This window comes from Taeniopygia guttata, chromosome 4A, assembly GCF_048771995.1.
Source record: "Taeniopygia guttata chromosome 4A, bTaeGut7.mat, whole genome shotgun sequence".
In the NCBI taxonomy this organism is placed as follows: domain Eukaryota; kingdom Metazoa; phylum Chordata; class Aves; order Passeriformes; family Estrildidae; genus Taeniopygia; species Taeniopygia guttata.
In genome coordinates this window covers 15,796,638-15,812,690 of record NC_133029.1, presented here as the reverse complement: position 1 = coordinate 15,812,690, position 16,053 = coordinate 15,796,638, and the positions used below count along the sequence as shown (strand labels likewise).

General features: G+C 48.3%; 1 protein-coding gene across 5 annotated transcripts in view; it reads right to left on the bottom strand.

Moving 5' to 3' along the window:
- Nucleotides 1-16,053, bottom strand: part of ARHGEF9 (Cdc42 guanine nucleotide exchange factor 9) — a 201,353-nt gene that overhangs the window by 159,621 nt on the left and 25,679 nt on the right. For all 5 annotated transcript variants that reach the window (XM_072929240.1, XM_072929241.1, XM_030272856.4 and 2 more), the window contains 2 exons: nt 9,546-9,693; nt 6,514-6,623 (listed from right to left, as the gene is read on the bottom strand). In XM_072929240.1, coding sequence (XP_072785341.1) covers nt 6,514-6,623; nt 9,546-9,693 — 258 coding nt within the window. Of the gene's footprint in view, nt 1-6,513; nt 6,624-9,545; nt 9,694-16,053 lie in introns of those variants that run through there.

The following is a 16,053-nucleotide window of genomic DNA, read 5'->3' as shown; positions in this document are numbered from 1 at the left end:
TGTGCTGCTGCACAGCCTGCCTTGGTCCTGGGTGGCAAATGGGATTTCACACTGGGAACAGCAGCACTGCAGCCAGTTGTTATTCCATCTCCTTGCCTTCAATCCCTGAACCTATCACTGCAGAGCTACCATGAAATATCTATTCTTGTCCAGAAAAGACTGATCTCTCAAGGTTTTTGGACAACAGGATAATATATTTCTCTAGATATTAGAAACTGAAAGAGATTTATTAGGGGAATTATTCTCTTTATTCTGTGCAGTCCATTATGAGATGAAGCTTCCCCTGCTCCATCGAGGAGCTCACTGCTGGCCATGTGACTGCACTGACAGAATGCCCACGTCCCCTCTGCAGCCTCCTATCCTGCTCATCTCAAACTCCAAGTACAAGCACAGTGTTGGGTCAATATCCCAGTTCAATTCACATGTGAAAACCTCCACAATTCTGCAGGAAAAAAAACAGGGACAAAATTAGACCCTTTATTCCTACCTTTGGTACTAGGGACAGCTTGTTAGCAAATCCTCTTCAGCTTCTCGAATGCCAAGGGCAGAGCAAAAGTCAGAGCAGCTGCAGTCTCCCTGTGAGCCCAGATTTTCAGGTGCCACCACCCTCAGCAGTGTGGGCAGGTGCTCTGAATTTGGGGTTTATGAACACACCCCCTGCAAACTGCAGGAGGATCATTCATTTGAGCAGCAAAGGGGAACGGTCCCAGATGTTCCTCCCCGGTCATCAACAGAACCAAACCACTGGTCTGGACACTGTGGGACCACAGGGCTCCTCACAGGAGCAGGACAGTGCTCCTGCCTCTCCAGGATCCCACGGGAATTGCCCTGGGCCATGTCAGGCTGGTGATGCAGTGAAGCACCCAGAGCTCACCTCAGAGTCCGGGGAGCCACACACAAACACTCCTCACCACCCTCTGGTGACCTTCTGGGTGCATCCACCCACCTTGTGGCTCCAGCAGCACTTCTGGGATGCATCTCAAACCTGATGCATCTCAGAATCGAATCTCAGCAGCTGCAGAAGACATTTTGGAGCTCTGACCTGTGCTTTTGCCTGAACTTCCCAAATTTAGCTCCTTTTCAGCTAAACACTGGTGACACCACGGTGGCCTTGAATCACGAGCACAGCCAGGGCTTAGGAAGCACTACAAAAGCATTTGTTCCAATATTTACTCAGGGATTTTTCATGCTACACCTAGCACGGCCTTTAGTTTATTGGGAACACAGTGCACTGGGGAAGGGCAAACCACAGAGTCTATGCTGCTGCCAAGCAAAATGTCATTAAGGTTTTAGCAATGCAACACAAATTGAGTTTACATTAAAGCTTCTTTTGTATAAACCATATCCCAGAGTGAAACACAGTGACAGAGCTGAGTAATGAGTTGAAGCAGAGCAATCAAGGTGGAACTACTGAGCAATAGGAAAAAGGAGCCATTCCAAAGAGCTATTTAAAGTTAGGCTGAGAGCTCCATTTGAAGTATAGAAGTGATTATGTACAGTCACCACTGCACACATTGAATGCCATGTAGGATGCAGTACCTACCACCTGCAGCTGCACAGAGACACCCCGAGGTTCAATGGCACTATAAAAACCATCACGAACTGGAAGCTGAGATTCTTCTTAATATGGACTTTTACATAACTGCTGAAGGGCTGAGGAGTCTGGAACTCCAAAGCTCTCCTGTGCTCCCCAGCACATAAACCCACAACTCAAAGGTGACCATTTGTCATTTCAAACCTCTCCTTCCTGCAAGATTCAGAGTCCCTGAAGCCCTGTTTGTCCCCAGGAGTGCTGGCAAACACCTGGCTCATGGCACTGATGGAGCAACACACAAGCCACCAATACCCCCCCAGTCTGCTCTACACAAAACCATGGCACTGCTGAATGTTTTCCTGAATACCCAGAGCATGGTGAGGTTGGAAATACCACTCATTTCTAGTTCCAGCCTTCCTAATGTGTGCTTTGCACTGCTCCTCATGCCAGTCCCTGGGGAGGGAGCCCAGAGCAGGGCCGCTCATGCGAGAGGGATGCAAATGGGCTCAGGGCTGACCTGCAGGTCACACTCAGCTCTGCCTGCTCTGCCAGCTCCCAGAGCCACAGCAGGTGCTGAAAAGGCTGCAGTGCTGCAGCCAGGGGTGCAGGGACCCTGCCTGGGCACTCCTCACACAGACAGATGGGGCTGCATCACAGCACTGCCATATTCTGAAGCTCAGTCCCTGTTTCCCCCTCAAATGAGCAAGCCAGTTTTAAATTATTTGAACAACAGCACACAGTCAGAACTTCCAAAAAACATTTATAAATTGCTAAATATATTAAAATTTTAAAAAAAACCCCAACTCCATAAAGACTTCAGAGCACTGCTAAGTAGAACAATAGAATAGGTTTATCAAGATATAAAGCAGCCCTCCCCAAAATATATGGCTCAGACATACCCTGCCAGCAGAAATACTCCATGTTTAAGATGAGGGAAGAGAGATTCAATAAGGATTTGTTTTCCTGGCAGCCCTCCATACGTGCACATAAACCTCTTGTAGCACCACTCTGATATTTAAACTAATTAGCACCACGAAAGCCTCAGGACTGTGGTTTTCTCCCAGCCTGTTCCCAGGGACTCAGGGACTCCAAAACCTGGCTGTGATCACATCCCACTCACATGCCAGGATGCTGCAGCCCAGGAGCCCCTACACAACCCCCTTCCTGCCCAAGTACACAGGAACACAGGGCAGGACACCTGGCAAAGGGAAAAAAATCCCCCTCTGCCCAAACTGCCCACTCAGCACTATGTGAGAGGATAAAAATAGCAGGCAGGAGAGCTGGCCCTGAATATCAAGCAGCATTCTCACCCAAATCAACTTCCCCTTCACTGTGCTCTCCTGCAGGCTGCACGTTGCCTGAATTTCCTATTCCTCATAAACACAGCCAGTGGGGATTTAGCTCTGGGGAGCTGCAGACTGGCACATCCACCATCATCGCTCTGGCAACCCCCCACCAGGCTCTGGAAAGAGCTCCTGACTTCCAGAGGAGAAAGGACAGGCTGGGGGGTGGGTTTTGTGAATATTCAACACCTCTGCACAGCAGGCCTGCCTATTATTAGTATAGGGGATGTCAAAGAAGCTCCTCTCATGCAAAGTTTCCAGTCTGGCTAATTAACAGTGGCATCCTCCAGCATATAAATTTGGGCTTTAGTCCCTTGTACACAGGGCAGGAAGGGAGGGAAGGAGCAGAGGACAGGAATGGCTGCAGTCATCTTTAAAGGCTGGAAATGAAAACTCGCAGGTAAGACAGAGAGAATTAACACACATTGAGAGGAGACTTCAGGAAGGAAGGGCTGAATCTCCCTTCTTTTAAAAAAAGATTGGATGTGGCACTCAGTGCCATGATTTAGTTGAGGTGTTCTTAGGGCATGGGTTGGACTCAATGATCTTAAAAGTCTCTTCCAATCTAGGGGTTCTGTGATTCCTCCTGGAGCACATCCCCAGAGCATCAAAGAGCTGAGATGATTTTGACTGGGCAGCTAACAAGAAGCTAAAACTTCTCTCACAAGGGGCAGCAGAGGCCAGTGATTAGGGTCAGGATGGGACTGTCACCCTCTGCTTCTGACATCCAGAGCATCAAACACCTCCCAGCACCGCTGTGGGGCTGCAGAAGGGAACTCACTGCTCCCCTTGCTCCAAGGATCAGGCACATCCCAGCTGGCAGGACCTGCCTGAGGGGAAATCAGAGGCAGGAGAGATGCTGAGGGTCCTGTCAGGGCAGCCTTTCAGGGCACTCTGTGATCTCTGAACAGCAAAGCAGTTCAGGGCACCTTGAGGTCTCCTGCAAGTTGGTCCTGATTGTGCCAAACTGCTCCCATAAAAGCAAAGGCTTTAAGTGACCTCAGTGCTAAACCAAAATGATCTGCACATAAACTGCTTCAACACAGAGTTTTCTCCAGGCTGAAGAGTGTACTCTGGAAAAAAAAATAAAGATTGAAAATTTTTAGAAGTCTGACCTTATTTATTTTTACTTGCTTCTTAAATTAGGAGAGAAATAAAAAAAAATACATTGTATGGCTCCACATGTACTTCAGTGCTTCAGTTTCTTATTCACACCTCCAAAGTGGAACAATAACCTTATCTACTCCATAAAAACCTGCTCCAGCTTGTGCCCAGATTTCAGGCACTCTTTCTTGGAAGGACAAATCCCTGCTTTCTGCACTGCTCTGCCACCTCACTGGTGTCACCTGTCAATGGAAGCACCTGACCAGAGACACCCAGGCCCACAAATCTCACCCCAAATTTATACATCTTGCCAGAGCAGAAACTTTCTGGCCAAGAGGTGATGTGCAGCCCTGTAGATCTCCACTGAGCTTGGGGCAGAGGTGACAGCTGACTTTTCCAGCACTGCTGTTGTGAGCCACATTTCTGTATCCTGCTCCTGCAGCACTTGCACAGCACCTCTGATTTATAAACCAAAGGTTTCAGAGCTGCCTGCTTACCATGATTTAAAAACAAGCTGAACAGACCTCCTCAAACAAAATTTTCTGCCTCAGGGCGGGCACAGGTCTTTGGCATGGCCATGTCTGAGCCAAACAGCACCCACAGATTTCTGAGCAGCTCACTTCCCTTTCCAGCTCTACATCCTTCCCAGCTATCAGCACAGGACAAGCAGTTTGTTAGCTAACCTTTCCCAAACTTCAGCAGGGTGCTTGGTTTGCTGAGGTTTCAGTTTTCCACAGCTTCTCTAAGGGTCTCTGATGCAATCTGGGCTCTGTTTGCAATGTGAAACAGGCCTGGCTTTATCAGGATGCTCAGGGCACAGATAATTCAGGAGCAATTTTGTGTCAAAACAGCACCTTGGCTTCCAGGAGGGCCACCAAGACAGCTATGAAAGGCTCCTCTTAAAGGATTAATAAAATTATTAACTAAGATGTAATAAAGTGATTAATTAGGGGCCAAATACATCCCTGCACTGGTCAGTACCACACCCTGAACACGGACACAGCTCATGGATAACACACCTGAGACATTCCAAGGCAGGGCTTGCACACTGCACAACAGGGTATTTCACTGCTCTGCTGCTCTGCAGTCACCTGCCTTTATCCTGGCCCCAAGGACAAACAGCTTTATTGGATATGGGTCATTTCATCTTCCAGGAAAACTTTGTTCAAAGCTTTAGATGTTCAGCTTGTCTGAAGCCAGAACAGCTTTCCTGAGTTGAAAGGAGCAGTTCATGTCTCAGCAGCGAGGTAGGACCCAAAGGGAAGGAAGAGAAAAAGAAGAGCTGAACTCCTTGTCTATCTCTCCTTTGTACCTCAGCCCACAAAAACTCATCAAAGAAAACAGAAGTGATGCAAGATGGAATTCCAGAATGTCACAAGCGACCAAAAATGCAGTAGTCCATCCCTGCACGTGTTCCCTGGAAAGCAACACCCAACACAAGGAGAGTGGAGAAGTCAGCATCACTCACTGTCAACTTACTGTGATGGAAAAGCACACACAGAGGCCAGGGACCTCCTGGAAATCACATTTCAGGAAGGCAGCTCATCAAATATCAAAGGAGAAGGGAATACAATAAAGGTCTGGTAAGGAAGGACAGCAGTGGGGTGGGAAAGAGCCACAGAGACACAAGAGGAAGGTCAGTTCCCCTCTCCACTCCAGCAGGGAAATTCCTGCCTCCCAGACCATCCTTTGTTCCTGTGCCCTAGAGGAACAACAAGGGCTGAACCTCTTCTGCCATACCCAGTAGAAAACTCTGTCTGCTTCACAGTGCAGGCTGGGAAATCTGTTGGGTTTGGGACAATCCGGATCTGTTGGGCACAGTGAAACCAGACTCATGAGCACTACAAATCCAAAACGAGACCATGAAATGACCAAGGCTTCCAGACTTGAAACAGAGCACAGCAAAAAAAAAAAAAACCCTCACCCAAGCAAGGAAACATATCAGACAAATGATACCATTTTTGCCATCTTTTCTGAATTTTTCCCAGAGAAAAACACGAACATTCCCAGGCCCCCAACAGTTTTTACTTCCCCCACTAGAAGCATCATTCACAAAAAAAGAAACAAGTGGATTGTGCCTATATTTGCAAAACACTTTGGGAAAGAAGCAGTGACATGAATTTGTCACCGAGATGGTGCTGGGAGCAGCACCAAACCCAAAGGACACAGGGCTAAAAAAGGAAGGAGAAAAAATAAACCCAACAAAACCACGGAGCAGATCTGAAGGCGATGTGAAACGTCACAGTTCCCTCCACCTGCAAGGAGCACTGAGCCACAGGCACAGGAGGCCCAGGGACAGTCCAACAGCTTCTGCTGTACATTGAAGGGACACTGATTTGGGGAAAAGACAATGCACCTGACCTTTTATTGCAACAAAATAATACCAAACAAAAAAAATCCCCGTCTGTGGCTGAAGAACCCGGGGATTGAGGAAGCTGCTAGTCAAGCATATTGTTATAAACACAAAGCCCAGTGCAGGCAAATCCCAGCCCTGAAGCAGGCAGAGGCACACAGTTCCACACAGCTCCTTACCCGACTGATCTGCAGCTTCTCAGCTCCAGGCTTGAAGAGGTTCCATCGACGGCCACCGTTCCTGCAGTTCCCGCGCACCTTCAGGGTCTTTGAAGCCTGCTCGTTCTCAGCTGCCAGGAGAAAATCCACGGGAACAAAAAAATAAAAAGGAATGACAAAAGATAAATGCTGTGCTTTAGCTCAGGCTGGGGGCGGAGGCTGTTCTTTTAAATGAAAGAAACAAAATTGTTTGCAAGAGACTCATTCAACCTCTCCTTCAGAAAAAGAGAGCACAGAGTATATTTAGGTGCTTTATTCAGTGCTCTTGGGATACAAGGGAAATAGTGCAGCTTGGATACTACAAAAAGGCAGAGCTGGGAGCCACATCCTGAGGTAGGGTCAGCCCAACTGGGTGTGGAGCCAGGATGCTCTGCCAGGAGCTCCAGGAGCAGGAGACCCTCATCCACCTGTATTGGTGTGCACAGGGCAGCAGAGCCCTGGATCCCAGCTGCTCCAGCAGCAGCACCTGTAGCAATCCCAGCTGCATGCTCACCGTGATCCACAGGATGCCAGCCCTTGGAAAAGAAACAGCCCCTCCAATTTAGACACAAAACAGAAATGGGTAAGGCTATAAAAGCTGTTTTCATAAGGAAACCGGGCTGGTTCTCACCCCCAGCATTTCAGGCCAAGCCCTCATGGATGCAGTTCTGCTCTTGCTTTGAGTGATACCACTCACACCAGACCCCAGCCTGCAGATGGCACTACCCAGGCACAAAGCAGCTTGTGAAAAAGAGGCAAATGAGTTCTACTTTTCCAATCAACCAAAATTTTCAGCTCCACATCCTATTTCTCTCTTTTTGGGGTGAAGCTGCCATTATGTATGAGACCAAAGCCTTCCCTCCCACATTTGGCAAGCTTGGATTTTAATCCCTTCTTCCATCAGGTTCTTCACCTCCCCTGGGCTGGAGGAAAGGAAAAAGAGCTGAGCACCACTGGTGCCCCCAGAGCAGCTGCAAGCCCAGGTACATGCAATCCAGGCAGTGCACATATGTGGTACGTGCATCCCCACAGGTGTTCCCAGAACCTGGAGGCTCCTCATCCAGTCATGGAGCAAGGATCTACAGAAAACAGCCACGTTCTGGAGTTCTTCCCTAAAAGATGCACAGCTCTCAATTTCTATCTCCTGACATACCTCTCAGCAGGCAGAGGTTTCAGCCTGTGTCAGTCCTGAGAGGTTTGGGACCAGAAAATATGGTTCCAGGCTTTGGGAGAGTGGAGACCCCCAAACCAAACAGGTGTGGCTCTGCCCTGCTCAGGCCAGAGCGCAGCAGGGCTGGGATGCTGCTGCAGGCTGGCTGGGCAGCCATCCTGGTTTTCTTCCAGTGCTGTTGGGAGGGAGATTGCACTGAGACCTATTTCCTCAATGCTGATGCAGGCAGCCTGCTGCTATTTTTAGCAGCCCACGTTTCACTTTGGAGACTCTTGGAGAGCCAGGCTGCAGCACGGTGCTGGTTCCAGCAGGAGGAGGCGATGGATGGAGCGGCGTGCAAGCAGAGAATGCTCACTCTGAGGGGCTGTGTGACCCCCCTGTGCTGGGAACCACTGCACCCCCGCAGCAGAGCCATCAATTAACAGCACAGGCAGCTAATTGGCCTTGTCCTCCCCGGCTCTTCTGAACCCTGATGTGCTGCCACCATCCATCAGCCACCCGGATCCCTGGAGCGCTCCCGAGCGATGCCAGCACAACCTGGCAGCGCTTCCGTGCTCGCCCATCACTAAATCACAGGATCCTTCGTGCCAGCAGTGGCCCTTCAGGAAATCATTTCCCTTCTCTCATTATCAATCTTTTTAATTAGGAGGTACAGAAAATGATGTCATCTATTCAGCCATCAGCCAGTTTACCTGCCAGCACGAGACCCTGCCAGCAAATACATTCCACAGCGCTCTCCCTGGTGTCACTGTGAGCAGAACAAATGCAGAGTGGTCACCCCAGTCTTTGGCTCATGAGACTCCCTCCTTCATCATGAAAAGTACCCAAGCACAAGAGGAAAAAACCCTCACTTCTTGTGTTTCCAAACATCAGACTTGAGTTGTGATCTCAGTATCCATCATCACTCACCACCTCCAAATGGTAAGTACTCACTGAGTACTCACCACAGAGGGTTCTTAGAGAACAGGAATTCAAGAGAAAACCACCAAATACAAACTCACACAGCAGCTGCTGAACAGCTTTTACACATCACGTGCCAACCCCTGTTCATCCTCTCCTAACCAGATTATGGGGACTGTGTTCAGAGACATTAGAGAGAGAAAACAGCCTTATTTCATAAACACGCTGTACACAAGAAGATCCTATTAGCCAGCAAGAAACTCCTCAGCATGCGGCTCTAGGAGCTCCCTCACCTGGCGTCAGGGATGTAACCAGCACGGATCCAAACCACATTCCTGACTTTTCCACCCTGCTGCCCTTGGCTGGCTCTGCAGCATGGGTGACACCTAAATAGCAAAGCTGGGAGAGAAGAAGCACTCACAACAGCTCTGCAGCACGGGTGACACCTAAATAGCAAAGCTGGGAGAGAAGAGGCACTTACCATTGTGGCAAGCACATTCTCTCACTCTCAGGATTTTCCATAGAGGTGCGCAGAGAGAAATGAAAGAGAAAACAATTTCTATTTCTGCTCCTTGTTTTTCCTGTGGGGAATGTGTTTGGAGAATTGTTTACCTGGAGTGAGTGCTTGATTGGATTCTGGTGAGGATTGTTTGAGCCTGATGGCAAATCCAACCCACCTGGGGCTGGACTCTCAGAGAGGATCACAAGTTGTGTTAGAGAAAGTAGTATGTAGTTTTACTATCTTCCTTTTTATATAGTATATTAATGTATTTTAGCATAGTTATAATAAAGAAATTTCTTCCTATTTGGTTCACCTACATTTACAATACACCACGGCTCTGCAGCATGGGTGACACCCAAATAGCAAAGAGAGAAGAGGCACTCGCCATGGCTCTGCAGCATGGGTGACACCCAGAAAAGCCAAGAGAGAAGAGTTACTCACCACGTCTGCGGAGCAGGTGCTGCATGCGCCCCCCCAGCTGGTCCAGCCCCATGGGGGTGCTCTGCGAGAGGGGCTCGGAGCGGCAGCGCTCCACCAGCGCCTTGAAGGGCTCTGCCTGCGGGCACGGCTGCGTGGGGCGAGACGTCGGCTGCCAAGAGAAGGGGCACAGAAGAATTTTACCAACAGCGCTCAAATCTCGGGCAAAGCAAGCGCGGCACACACAATGACACACAGAATTGTCGCAGCACAGCTCGCTGCAATCGGCACCCCCTGCGCTTCTGACTGCGAGGTCAGGACATGCTGGCCCTGGTGTGCAGCCCCTCAGACCTTGTACAGCTTTGAGCCCAACACTTCCAGTGGCACTGAGTGTCCCAGGAACTTCTGGGAGTGACCCTGACGGAGACCTGCTTGCTGCCCTGCATTTTGGGGGTGTCCTGGCTGGTAAGATAAGCATGTATTCTATTGCCATCTGTTGGAGGTGGGGCAGTTTTCTTATCTCTTCCAAGAACAATGTCTCCCTCCGGGAGATATCTTCTGTTAATGGGCCATTGAACGACTCACTGCATGACTGGTAAAGTTCCATCATCCCACTGTGAGATGCTCCACCCAGAGGGAGGAGCCAAGCACCCCTACCTGCATAAAATCAGCATTTTTTGGGACATCAGGGCAGCCTCTTCGCTGGATTCCCAGAGGAGCAGCTTCTTCCCCTCTGGATCCCCAGAGGAAGACCAGGCCCAACTACTCCATCACCAGACCTTCAGAGAAAACTCCACCCTTCTACAGATCACCACTTCAGCAGCATTTCATCTGCCACTCCAGGAGGAGCAGCCACCATTTAACTGGACTATTACCAACACCCTGACTCCTCAGGGTGTCAGGTTTCTGACTCTATCACTAGCTTTTTTTGTACTAGTTACATTTTTTTTATTTAGGTTTTTTTTTTCCAAGTAAAGAACTGTTATTCCCATTCCTGTATCTTTGCCTGAGAGCCTTTTGATTTTGAAATTGTGGTAATTCGGAGGGAGGGGGTTTACCTTTTCCATTTCACAGGAGGCTCTTGCCTTCCTTCACAGATTCCTGTCTTTTCAAACCAAGACAGGGGTGAGGCTACTCTCCCATTCCCAAGTCCCAGAATTAACTGATGCTGAGGAGCCCATACCAGCAAGGGCTGGCTGCTTCCAAGGGACAGCAAAGAGCAGCCCAATGGGTTGGCAGCTCACTGATGACAACAGCAGCTAACCATGTCCTTGCATCTATAGACTACAAAATACCTACTTGAATAAAACAGTTGCAATTGATTGAAGCACCCATCAAATGGTCAAATACCTCAGTTATACTTTAATTCTTGGTAACACTAATCCAAAGAATTGGCATTTACAGCTAAGTGGAGAAAAATGTTGGTGTTTTCCTCACTCCAACTTTTATTACTCTCTTCCAGGAGGAAAAGTTCCTGAAAATGACAATTGTAGAGTGACATTTTGCAGAATGGAATGTTCTTTTTAAAAGCATCACAATTCAAACTCCTACTTTTCATTTTATTCTCTGTGACATGTGACACCATGGAAGTCTTGAGCATAATCTTAGAGTCAAGAAATCAGAAGAAGACTCATTTGACAAAGGTCAAGGGAAGCAAGCAGGAGGTGTTCCTCTCTAAGAGGTTTCTAGGCTCAATCAGAGACACATCTGTCACACTTCCAGGAGCCTGCTAATTAGTGGGTGCCTGGGATGGTTTGGTGGATCCATCCTCAGGACTCCAGCAGCTCATTTCCACTGATGTGCTGTTATTTTCATTTACAGATGACGAACAAAGCAGACAGGCTGTTATTACCACAAAAGAAAGCTGTGGATGAATTGAGGCTCCATCTCCCAGCACCAGCATCATATCCAGTGAGCCAGGACATTTCTCTTGGCTGGAAAACAGCTAGGAGGAGGCAAAAGCCAAAGAAAAACTGCCATCCAGGGAATTTTCAACTGAGAGTCCCTTCAGCATAAGGCCAGCAATGCCCAGATGTGCCCCTTCCTATCCCTCCTCTGATGCCCTGCTTAAACTTTTGAGGCTGGGAATTGGGATAAAGGAAAGCCATACCATGATTTAAAAAAAATGTGGAAATCTGAAATATCCATGTGTTCCATGGCTGGTTCTATATACATGCAAAGCTTATCAGCTTTGCAAACTCAACCTGCCTTTCCCTGATGATGTTAAAAATACATTTCCCAAAAAACCCTAGCCCACTATAGATAGCACTAAATATAGGCTTTAATTCAAGATTTTGCTAGCACCTCCTGGTTATTATGAATACAAGAATCTGAACAGCTTGCAGATAGACTTTAGAGGTTTTGTCTCCTCTAAAAATAAAATGATTGTCAGACACAACCATATTAAAAGCCATAAATATCCAAAATCTTCATTCTGCAAGTAAATTGCACCTCGCTGCAGAAAGGAATACAACACTCTTTTGGCAACAGTAGGATTTAGAAAGTGAAGTACTATTTCTTAATTTGGAAGGACTATAAAGTCTTTTGTTACAGCAGGCTGAGACACAACCCAAGAGCTGAATAACCAGAATATGAAGAAAGTTCTGAAGATCAACTCTCTCAGATACTATTTCCTGGTCAGTGTCATTCAGCACTGGGAGAGAAGGGATAAATCCACTCAGCAATCCCATCTCTGCAGCTGCTCCCACAATAAACCAATCTCAAGCTAAAAGTCACTATGGGCATCACCTGCAATTTCTCCACAGACACAGATAAAAAAGGGAACTTTGCTGGATCTTCCTCTTGTGCAAAGGCACTTGGAGCGGCACTAAAGCCAAACCCCAAAGCTGTGGGAGGATCTGAGCTATGCCCCAGCTATCAGGCAGCAGATCTGCAAACCCAACCCCTGGCATGCGCACAGCCAGGAAAATCAGCAATCCTGCGCTTCCAGTCGGACCCACCGCAGGGAGAGGCTCCCGCCTTCCACACGGAGCAGCTATGGCACAGGAACCCCAAAAACCCTGACAGCACCCTATCCATGTGGGCCACTCCAAACAGCAGCACGCTCTGCCACTTTGTGGCACTGGGAGAGTTTGGATCCGAGTCCAGGACTCGGAGGAACAACCTCAACACCTGCTCTGGGGAAACATCTGCAGCGATGCTGGAGTTTGAGCACACAGCCCCTTACAGAGCCCTGAAACTAAACACAGCATCCCATCAGCCTGGCACCTCATCCTGTGGGAGACACAGCTTTTGCCAAGGCTGACAAGCCTGTAAAAATCTCATTTGCACACTTCTGGCAATCCTAATTCCCCCACAGAATGGCCTCACAAACCCAACTGGGGTCTGTGCGGACCAGCCAGAAGCAAGCTGCAGCCTGCAAACCCTTTGGAGATAAAATTCTGAACCCTGAGGAAAAGATTAGGCTTTCTGGTCCATCAGAATAACCTCTTATTTCCCAAGCAAGCCAGCAGAGGGCACAGAAAGACTGCGGTGAAAGCCCTCTGCTCTGTCACTGAGAGGGTGACACGAGCCCAAAGGCTCCGAGATGCTCCTGGTCACGGCCCTGGGACAAGCAGGGACCTCACCCCATGGCAGATCTCTCCACCAGAAATAAACCTGGCACTTGTTTCTGGGTCCTAAAAGTATATCCAAACTGATACCTGAAATGTGAATTCAGATGCCTATTTTGCAACCTTTCCTGATGTCACTCCAAAGGAGGTATCAAATCACCCATAAACCCTCCCCCTCGACCAGCCAGTTTGGAACCTTGATGGGAGGCTGGAATTGCAAAATACATGGTATCAAGCTGTTTTCCATCTAAACACTATCTCAAGCTACTGGAAAGGCTCAAGGATAACTCCTGGGGCTATGCCTGACTTCCTGCAGCAGCAGTTTCCCTGTTGGGATGCTGTGGTGTTTTTAGAAGTTAGAGGAGGGTAATTCACTTCAGCAGAGTCATGGAATATGGAAACTCTGTCCAAAAATTCGTGAAGCCTCCATGTCATCTTTTACTCCACTTCTCATGTCTCAGAATAAGGATGGCATTGTGATTCCAGAGCTGCAGCAGTGTGAATGGAGTAATGCATTTCCCAGTGACTGTTTTGACCTTAACTGTTCTTCCAATTCTTCAAAACATTTTATCCCCACTGTTTCACAAGTTCCCAGAACACATGAGAATTTGGGATGGGGTCTGAAAGCAACTATCAGGGATGTGCTTTTCTACTTTTCTGCATCTGCTTTTACTAAATCCTGCTTCAATGCCATTTCCTTTAAACCACCAGGATCAAATCCTAACAAACTACTTGCCCATACCATCACTCAGCTCCTGCCCAAAGACATTAGAATTTTAAAAGACAAGACCAGGAAAGCAAAAAACCAGGGGCATTAATTGCAGATACAACTAAACAGATTTACTTACTGACTGTGTACGATGTACAGATGAGCCCCTAAATCCCACTCCAGCATCCCTTGTGCTACACCAGCCTCAGTTTTTCACACCATCTCCCCACAGGCACTTTTATGCTTTTTTTGGGACAATGTTTAAGTTGTTTGGGAAATGCTTTATGCCCTACTCTGCTCACACACTGTAAAACTGCTGGGAACTTGCTCAGAGCAGCTGGCCTGGCCAAGCCACCTCGTCCTGGCATTACCTTCTCCTGCCTGTGGTTGAGCACTTCCCTTGAAATACAAATCATACAGTTAATCAGAGCAGCCTGGAGTGGAGGCAGCAGGGCCAGCAACTGTCCTGAGAAACAGGTGCCAGCAAAGACATGGACTGAGCCCTAAAACAATAAGAGGCTGGAGTTTGCTGATACTGTCACGCTCAGGCTGAAGTTACTCCTCTTCCATGTTTATTTTTAGTGAAGTGTTTCCGAGTGCCGCTCCCTGATGGGAGATAGGCGAGCAAATCCCTGGGGTATCTCAGGTCATTTGTTACTGGAGCTGCTGGCAGACTCTCCAGGGCAGAGAGCACCCCCACCTCTCATTCATCACCCACCAGAGCTGTTCCTGGCCAGGAGATCCCTCCTTCAGCCTCCCCTTGCTCTGGGTTTGGTGCCACCACCAGATCTCTGTGCATTGCCAGACCTGCAGCAGGAGCTCCTGGGGTGCAGGAGGTGTCCAGAGCCCAGGTGGGCTGTGTGCTTTCCCTGGCCCCTGCTGCAGCTCCTGCCCTCCCAGCCAGAGGAAGCCACGGCAGCCTGGAGGTCGTGTGCTATCGCCACGCTCCACGGGAACTCGGGGGAGGTTTCCTGTCCGGTTATCTCAAGTACCATATTTAAGTTTCTTGGTCATGTTAGTAAGCTGCAGCAGCTGAGCTGGGACTTAGGGCATCTCCTGTTCACACAGCTGAGCTGGGAGAGCGCTGGGATTGTGCCCTGGGAGCACTGGGATCAGACAGGCAGCCCCTGCCCTCCCAGCAGGGATGTGGCTGCTCTGGGATGTCCCTGGCTGGTATTTCCCTCTGCTCCACTCCATCCTTTCATGCCTCTCTCATCTTGCTCCTGCCCAGAATATTTTCAGCTCAGTCCATGTGAAGGGATATGAAACCACAGCCCTCTCAAGTTCCTCCTAAAAATGTTTCTTCCAGAAACCCCAAGAAGTGACCAGCCACTACTCACTGCTCTGGGGTGCCTGGGATTGCACAGAGAGCTTCTGTAACTCTTTGTATTACACAGAAATGGAGCAAAAAAACAAAACCAGGAATACCTAACAATACTGCTGCCTGTTTTAGCTGTGAGTCAGAAGTTCAGATTTTTTCCTCCAGCATTTCTAATCTGCTGCCAATTTTCAAACACTTCCCCTCTTGGCTCAGAAGTTACTGCGACCCCTTTTCCAACAGGCAACAGTGTCACCACCTCTGGAATATCTCTTTTCTCTCCAAACCCAAAAGGAAAAGACAAAGTTTCTTCACAAATCAACCTCATTTTTCTACCTGGCACCTTGAAAAAAGAAAAAATCCTCATTCCAGCCTCAGTTAACCAGCAGGTACCCAAAAGAACCCTAAAGTTGGGCTTCACACTGGCTCCACAGGACTTCTGAGGTTTCGTAGCAATAAGCTGGACAAGCCAGATTTGTAACACCCAGAACCTAGCCGAAAGTGCAATGTCCACTTACACGTTTTGAGGATTTTAAGGGCTTTGAAGGACTTGCTTGTACCAGACAGGAACATCCTGCCACGACTGGAGCCACTAGCATTGCCCACCTCTCATTCATCACCCACCCCATCACTCCAACTCTTTAAGGTAAGAAAACATAAAGGTCAACGTGCTATTGCTGAATTGTTTGCCCACAGCACACTTAACTCTCAGTTTGCTAAAATCCCTCTTCTTAGGAGCTTCTACTTCAAATGAACCTAAATGCAGAGAAGAAAAAAACTAAAGCTAGTGTCAAGGAATACATAAACTGCTACACCCTCTTCAAGAGACACTGATACACACAAAGGGTCTTAGGAGAAGCAGCTCTGGAGGTTTACGAGCTCAGACTCATCCAAGAACTGTGTCTGCTGCCACTATTCACAGAATGACTTCCT